At 47.5% G+C, this 8,459-nt stretch overlaps 1 protein-coding gene across 1 annotated transcript; it reads right to left on the bottom strand.

Annotated features, from left to right (window-relative positions):
- Positions 1 to 2,053: 2,053 nt before the first annotated feature.
- Positions 2,054 to 4,725, bottom strand: LOC132584213 (claudin-9-like). Its single transcript, XM_060256026.1, has one exon. The coding sequence runs from the start codon at positions 4,136 to 4,138 to the stop codon at positions 3,479 to 3,481; it is 660 nt and encodes a 219-aa protein (XP_060112009.1). The 5' UTR covers positions 4,139 to 4,725; the 3' UTR covers positions 2,054 to 3,478.
- Between the last annotated feature and the right edge of the window lie 3,734 nt (positions 4,726 to 8,459).

Genomic DNA, 8,459 nt, shown 5'->3' with positions numbered 1-8,459 from the left:
AAGTCAAGGGAACCCCTGAGCATGTGCAAAGAGTGTTTCTTCCATGAATATGTTATCTCTCCCCCCCAAACACACACACAGAGTTGTCAACCTTCAGGTAGGGATTGAGGATCTTCTGGAATTACATCTGATCTCCAGATGACAGAGAGATCAATTCCCCTGGAGCAAATGGCTGCTTTGGAGGGTGGACTCAATGGCACTGTACTCTGCTGAGGTCTCACCTCTCCCCAAACCCTCCCTCTGGCTGTCTCTCTCAAATCTCCAACAATAACCCAATATGGAATTACTGGCAACCTTGCAACTTCCCAGCTGACTTGAGCCCCAGAACTTCTCTTTCACAAATGACTTATCAATGAATAACTAAATTAATAATACTTCATTAAGCACCGTCTACAGTGCAAATGCTGTCTACCACTTCAGGGGCTTTTAATGTTGGACACTGGGTTTATAATTTTCCTTGGTATGTTCCTCTAGATCAGGGCCAGTCATGAGACGCTTATTCCTCCCTTGTTCTTCATTGCAAGGGAATGCACGGAATTTGCCATGAGGTGATGCCAAAGAATGGCTGTAATTGATTCCTCTGCCCAGGGCTTTTTTTGTAGAAAAAGCCCAGCAGGAACTCCTTTGCATATTAGGCCACACCCCCTGGTCCCAAGCCAGCCGGAACTGCATCCCTGTGCGTTCCTGTTAAAAAAAAAACCCGCCTCTGCCCATAATATAAAATGCATAGGTCCCCTATCTGGGGACAAGAGGCTTTGTGCCCCTTGGTAATCTGGGATGGGGGGGATGAAGGGTCAGAGAAAACCTGCCCTTTTTTTGTTCTAACTTGAGAGAGATGTCATCAGGAATGCTCCTGCCATTATGGCTATGCAAAAGGCTTAATCTTTTTAGGCAAGAGGGAGAGTAGAAAGAGTAACAGATCCAGTGTATTCTGTCTGTCTGTATTCTGCATTGAGAAGACAGGTTGTAGTCTGAAGTGCAGCTCAACCCCCAAAACTTGTTTTCCTGTAATGTCCTGAAAAATATATAGTAATCATAAAGGATTGAGTACCACTGAGCACGGACAGAATGCATTTATCTTGCAAACAGCCCTTTCCTTGACACTGGGGAATAAAGAGCACAGTTTCCTCTCACAACCCCTGCCTCCATTAATATAGTCACTCTGGATCTTGCCCATGTTATACATTAACACCTTTCCCTAAAATATCTGCCTTTTCACTCTTCCCTCAACTGCTTAGCAGGTCCATTTCCTTCTGGTGAATTCCTCAAAATGCCTGCTTTCATCAGCATACACTTTGTGTGCCTTTTACATTTAGAAACATTTCTGCTTATACATAAATCCACTGGTCACTCCAGTTCCCTTTTTGCACACATTCCTGGCACATTTTTCTGTCCTTCTGTAGCATAAATACCACAAAGCTTAATTTGAGTCTGGCTCTTTCCTCACTCCCTTGGAACCAACTAATATTTCCCTTATCATGTGTTACATGAAGGGGTTTTTTTTTTAACTTCCCTTGTAAGGCTAAAAAGAGTGATTCAGAGCATGTGAAGAGTGTGTTTTACTGTCTGTCCTTTCTATAGCTGTGGCCAGTTCCAGCTCACCCCAAGTGAGATCAGAGCTTCATATTCAAGGGGGAGGTTACACTTTTAGGCATTGTCTTCGGCACTTCTCTCCTTTTATCTATGAACCATTGCTGCTCTCTAGCGCACCACTGCAAGACCAGCAGTTTGGTAGCATTCCTGGGCACCACACCTATGTTTGGTGGGGATATTTATGCTCTGGAACGTTTATGTAATGCGTCAGGCAAGGAAGTGCCCTGGAACATGGGCTTCCATAACCCTGCACTGTTCCCATAAAATAAAGGATAAACAGGTAACAGCTTCTGAGAGTGAACCATGACACCTGTCCTGTTAGAAATTAGGTTCTATGTTGTAGACTGAACAACCTGTTCTCACACAGACACTTTTGTTCTCTCCCATTCCCATCTTTTTTATATTTAGGTGTTGCTCCCTTTCACCTCCCCAGCCCCCCAAAAGAAGACTGAGATCCAGATTACAAACATTTTGGTTTTATCTGAATAACACAGTTTTGAGAAAGACGAAACAAAGCTAGGCAAGGAAGAGGACCACAAAAAGAGTTCTGCTGATGCGCTATCTTATTCCAGTCAAGTAATCACCTCAGAGAGCTGCCCCCTGCCTATTAGTGAGAAACCTCTGTGAGGACACTCTGCTTCTTTTCTACTCCCCCAGATTCATCCTCTGTACTAGAATAAGTTGAGAGCAGCTGGCTTCTCAGGCCAGCTGTGTGAGAGGAGGGAGGTCTAATGAGTTTGTGTAGCCAGGGCTTTTTTTTTGGGGGGGGGGTACTCACCTGTACTGAGTACCAACACCTTGGGTGGGGGGCTGGGCTGTCACAAGTTCTGAGGGGGAAATTGGTGGAATTCAGTGTAACCTCATACATAAGCACTGGCAACTCTTCTTTTTACACCCCCTCCCCCCCAAAAAAGCACTGCATGTATGCACGTGTCTGTGTGAGAGAGATCCATTCCTCTTGAGTCCAGTTGAGGCAGGTTGTGATAGATGATAGCTGGAAAGGGAGATGTAAGGGATCAGCAGCCCCTTTTGTTCGTTGGGCCCCTGGGAATAAGCAAATTATTAACGAGAGAACAAATAGAAGCAGTCCAAAAGCATGAGAGGGTCAGGGACTCTCCTGCCACATTCCCCTCACTGTTCACCATGCCATGCCTCCTCCTCTCCTGAAAACAGGTGACAAACCAGGCCTCATGTGAGACACTCCCCTTTTCCTACAATTTCCATGCCCTCACGTGTACTTTCCGTCAAGCTTGGACTCAGTTTGCCTTTTCTTCATTTTATCCTGTTCCTCCTGTTCATTATTCATTCCCTCATTCTCTGGTTTTCTCATTTTCCCATCACACTCACACATTCTTTCATTCTTGGGGAAGAAAAAAAAACCAGAACTCTACAATACATTCTCAAGGCACAGTTGTGAATAAAGCGGTGGGTTCTTCCAGTGCCAATTTCTCTCATATGTTAATCTGCCACCCCTCAGTCTTTCCTTGCTTTGCTCAGTTGTCCATTGCTGCGGTTCCAATCCACACACTTCCCATAACCATAACCATGGTCTCACTCAGACATTACTTTATCAGTCTGTCTTCCTGTTCTCATTTGCCCAACCTCTGCACCTTTTACTCCCCTCCTGTTTGTTGTTCTCTTTCATTACTGTTTGTTCATTCTTTTGTGTATCGGTTTGTTCATGTCTTCCCACTCACACAAGCACTTACAGTCATACACACACACAAACAGACAAACATTCCAGAATTGCCAGATATCACAGCTCAACCCAGACCAATCAGCCTTGGTCCAGTTTTCTACCATGAAAGTCCTTGCACCAGCAACTCCTGGCAGGGTTTGGACCTGGCAACATCTGGCAAGCCTACTTCCACCATCACCACCCCACTCATACGTAGTCCCGCTTGTCAATCCCGCTGCCTGGGGGTGCAGTGGATCTGGCCGGGGCAGAATACCCAATACGAGGCGGTGGATAGCGGTCCTCTCGTGGTGGGCAGGAACAGCAGAGCAGTGAGCCCCCAAGGAGAAGCAGCGCGGAAGCTGCCCAACCGACATAGAGAGCAGCTCCCAGTTCCCTCTTGAGGGCTTCAACCACCATCGGGTTGTAGAAGTCACGGATGATCGTGTTGGCTGACCAGCACACGGGGATGAGGGTGAGAAGCCCTGAGACAATGAAGAGTGCGCCGGAGGTGATGACGATGCGGGCCTTGGCACCTTCATCATCTACGCAGTTGGTGCACTTGGCTCCCACAATGCCCACCAAGAGGGCCCAGATGGCTAGAAGCACAGCAATGACCATGAGGGCCCGGGCAGCTTGGAGATCCTGAGGCAGGGCCAACATGGAGTCATAGATCTTACACTGCATCTGACCAGTGCTTTGCACAATACAGTTCATCCAAAGTCCCTCCCAGATGATTTGTGCCACAACAATGTTGTTCCCAATGAAAGCTGTGACCTTCCACATGGGCAGAGCGCATGAGATAATGCTCCCCAGCCAGCCAAAAATGCACAGGCCCATGGCCAAGATCTCTAGCCCTGCAGAGGACATTGTGGGTGGTCTTCACCTAACCCCCCACAGGATGCTGTTCCTCTCCTGCCTTCTGGGACACCCAGATTAAGAGGTGATTAACAACCCAAAGATGGGAAGTCTTTAAGTGAGAAGGAAGAAAACTGAAGCCTTCAAAGCGAGGGACAAAAGTGAAGGTTTCTCCACTCAAAGATCAGATGATAAGACCCTGGAGAATATTCCACCAACATACAGGACCAGGAGAGCAGATTCTTTTTGGGCTCCTCTGCAGAATCAAGTCTCTTGATGGGAAGCAGCTGGCAAAAGTACAAAACAGCCTTTTTGTGTTACAAAGAGAAGCAGCTCGGAAGGTGGGCTGTTGACAGCATCCAAAAGGTGACTTCTGATGCGAGATCACCCCTTACCTGTCCACAAAGTGTTAATCTATAAGCTCGGCTGCAGAAGGCATGCTGGATCAGGAAGAACGGACAGGTGCAGAAACAGCAAAAGAGAACAGTGCAGGAATAGAATTGGATAGACCGTCTTCGCTGAGGCCACAGCCAGGCAGTTTGTTGTCGAATTGTTCACCGCACAGGTACCTGCTGTTCCTTGGAAGGATCCCGTGGGAGCTGGTGCTTAGCAGTGAGGAGGGGTGGGTTATATGTGGCTCCAACAGGTGAATGGGAGGGGCGGGCAGCCAGAGCTGAGACAGGCATTGGGGGCTCCATGGTAACAAGGGTCTGGGTGGTGGTGTCGAGGAGGGAATTTGAATATTTCTTTATTTTCTGTTAAGTTGGGAAGCTGCCCGTTCTTCAGGAGAAGGGGGGGGGGGGAGAGGGGGAGGTTGAGAAAAACAACACAGGGTGGAGAGAGGGAGGGGGGGGGAGAGAGGGTGATAGAGTTCCTTGAGGAAAAACCATATTGCCTGAAACAATTGTATTCTGGAGGACGGCAAGAACCACTTCATGAAACACACATTCAATACAATAACAATAAAAGCGTAATGTGTATACGCATGCACGCACAAACACAGACCGCTATTCTTGCAGGGGGGGAAATTACAGATCTCTCTGGAGTAAGGCAGGTGAAGAAGAATAGTTCTGCTTGGCATTGGAGAGCCAGTGCGATTCAGAGTGAGATTATATTTTTCGTCATCAGTCTCACCAGTCCGTCATGCTGCCCAGCAGCCTTGAACAATCTAGTTCTGCAAATACCGTGCACATATCACATGAAGTTTTGGCAGCATTTTGTAAAAAATGGCTTTAATTTCTGTTGCATTTCTGGCTTTTGCCTGTTAGACCTCCCTACCAGTATTTGGCATCCTCAGTGAATGTGTCAATAGAACACAAAATGGAGGATAAACCCAAGAAGTCACAGCGTTTCGCATAGTTTTTTTCCTGGGCGACCGTGTTGGCAGCCAAGATTTTTTTTTTTCCCCAGTCACAAAAAATGCATTGATATTATGGAGGGAAGAGATACGATCAAGACAGAGGCAATTAAAAAAAATAAAAATAGTTATACCCCGCTTTTTTCTCCAATAAGGACCTAAAGTAGCTGAACAAAGGTCATCTAACAAGCTTCAGGGTTGCCAGGTCCAATTCAAGAAATATCTGGGGACTTTGGGGGTGGAGCCAGGAGACATTGGGGGTGGAGCCAGGAGCAAGGGTGTGACAAGCACAATTGAACTCCAAAGGGAGTTCCGGCCATTACATTTAAAGGGGCTGCAAGAACTTTGAAACTGTAACTTGGATATGTGCAAATAGTTGGAATCTTGCCATGCTCTGAAATATTATTTTTGAAAGCTTCTCAAAGCTTCAAGTGAAATGAGGGAATATAAAGTATGACCTCGTCGCTGTGCTGCTGTGTTATAAAATTCATCTGGATTCAGAACACTCAGGAGACATTGGATCGAGGATTCCTTTGATATTGAAAGACTATTCATGAAATGTGAAAGGACTCTGTTTTGGACAATAGTTGATTATGTTCCTTCCTTTGTATTTATTATGAGTGTTCTGTACTTCAGGGTATGTTTATAGTGTGTTTCTATGCTTATATATTACAGATTATTGTTTGTTATTTCTTGGTTTCTTTGGAGGCTAGTCATCATGGAACCCCAGCGTTTTCTCCAGTCACCCCATCTGGGGATTGGCAACCCTAACAAGATTCCATAGCAGAACACAGATTTGAACATGAGTCCTAGATTCTGGTCTGCCACTCTGTCCACAGGTCTGGCCCTAGGCCACCTGGCACCTCAGACAAACCTGGTGGCCCTAGGGCACCTGACGCCCCCCTCTGAGGTGCAGCCCTGTGGCGCTGCACCCCACCACCCACATGGTTGACAAGCGACAGGGAGGAGATGGGGCAGGCAAGCTATGGGCAAGGGGAAGGCAAGCTATGGGCAAGGGGCAGAGGAAGAGGAAAAGCGATGGGGAGGAGGTGGGGCAGGCAAACTATGGGCAAGGGGAAGACAGGGGGTGGAGGAAAAGCGATGGGAAGGAGGTGGGGCAGGCAAGCTACAGGCAAGGGGAAGACACGGGGGGGGTGGAGGAAGAGGAAAAGCAATGGGGAGGAGGTCGAATGGACAAGCTACGGGTGAGGGGAAGGTGCAGGAGAGCAGAAGAAGAGGCAGACTAGGGATTTGTCTAGGATATGGGGAGGGTCGATTTCGACGCACCCACTCTGCCGGCACCCTGGCAACCACCTAGTTTGCCTAGTGGGAGAGCCGGCCCTGTCTGTCCATTCTACCCAGCCATTCTTCTACATGTAAGAAGTAAGTTCTGCTCTCCAGGAAGCAGGTTCAGAACTGCAGGGCAAGTGAATTTGCAACAGAGGTCAGATTCAAACCATAGACTTCCTCCTTCATTATTCAAGTGTTTAGTCATTATCTCTAGATAAACAGCCACAGCAGGGTACAGATATCTTCTAATGCCGGTCTGGGCCAATCAGCTGACCTAACTGGGTTCTTCATTCTCCGGGCTGAAATAAGTTGTATTCCAAAGCCTGATAAAATAAGAGCTGAGCACACACAAGTCTGAAATGGGCTGATAACGCAGTAAGTGCAGTTGTTTAAAGAGGAATTTAGGAGATACCCAAAGCCTCCCACTATGATCTTCATGAGGGAGCTATCTTGTGACCCAGATCTTCCCGCTTTGTCTTGCCCAACAAAAGATCAAGGATCTATAGAGCTGCCCATTTCCAAGACAATATTAGCTAGCATCAGCCCAAACTCATATTCAGGCAACTCTGTTAGATTTGGATAGGTTATTCTAGGAGATCCTCAAGGGGAAAGGCAATTGACCTGCCCACACACAACCGTCAGAAACTCAGGTCAGCAGGACCTAGAGCAAGAAGCAAGTCTCCCCGCCCCTCAGTTTCCCCCATTACAGTCCCTTCCCCTGTTTCAGCAGTTAGGGAAATTCTTGTAGAAAGAATCCAGTCCCCTGGACGTATCTAAGAGGCAGGGAAAACAGCAAATTCGATTTTTCTCCAAGGCAGTGATACACCTTGAACCAGCTGAAGCAGCCCAATTTGGGTAAAGTTCTGGGGTTCAGAGAATTTCTGCTAGGCCTCAAAGCAAAGCAAGAAATAAGAGCTGCTAGTACGATGACAAGGCAATGCCTTAGGAATGGGGCCTTGGGCAGTGCCTCTCTGGGGACATGGGCTGTGATCAAGCATCAGCCATGCTAGTTTGACTTATTTATTTAATTCATCCATGCCCTGCCTTTCTTTCCAAGGATGAACCAAAGCGCCTTACATGTTTGACCAGATAATGGTTCCACACGGCTTGGCTCGGCTTGGCTTCTCTCTGAAGTTGTTACAACCTGGATCAGTTGGGGTGGGGCGGGGGGTGTCACCTGAAACCACTCCTGGAACAGGCCAAGCAGGGGGGAGGAGTGTTGCAAGAGACACGGCCAAGAGCTCTTTTTCTAGGTCACTGCTGCGTGCAAACAGTGCCCATATTCCACTTTAGCAGGCAGATAGGATCACGTTGCCAAGGGAGACGAATTGGGCCCAAGAACAAAGGCAGGCAGTGAAGGGAGACAAGGAGGCCTGGGCCACTTCACCTGGGACAGATCAAGTGTCCTTCCACCTTGCTCCCCCCACCCATGCTTTCTTTTACAGCAATACTCCACCTTGTGGCCACTCCAGAAAATTGCACACCCTCGAAACAGCATCACCGCCTTCTCAATGCAAAACTCTCCCATCAACCTGAGCATATGGCAGGGGCCTTTTAACTGAAGAGAACAAAAAAAATTTTTTAAGGCTGTAAGAGCAAAGTGCTTTTGAGTTCTCTGATGAGTACTGTCCCAGCCTGACAGAATGCAATTTTAAAGCCATACAGCCTTGACCTGGAGCCTGATCT

This window comes from Heteronotia binoei, chromosome 15 (assembly GCF_032191835.1).
Source record: "Heteronotia binoei isolate CCM8104 ecotype False Entrance Well chromosome 15, APGP_CSIRO_Hbin_v1, whole genome shotgun sequence".
In the NCBI taxonomy this organism is placed as follows: Eukaryota; Metazoa; Chordata; class Lepidosauria; order Squamata; family Gekkonidae; genus Heteronotia; species Heteronotia binoei.
The sequence above is the reverse complement of the archived record's forward strand: the minus strand, read 5'-3'. Positions and strand labels throughout refer to the sequence as shown.

What these genes read in the sequence shown, in the direction of transcription:
- LOC132584213 (XM_060256026.1), bottom strand. Translation starts at nt 4,138, where the DNA reads ATGTCCTCTGCAGGGCTAGAGATCTTGGCCATGGGCCTGTGCATTTTT.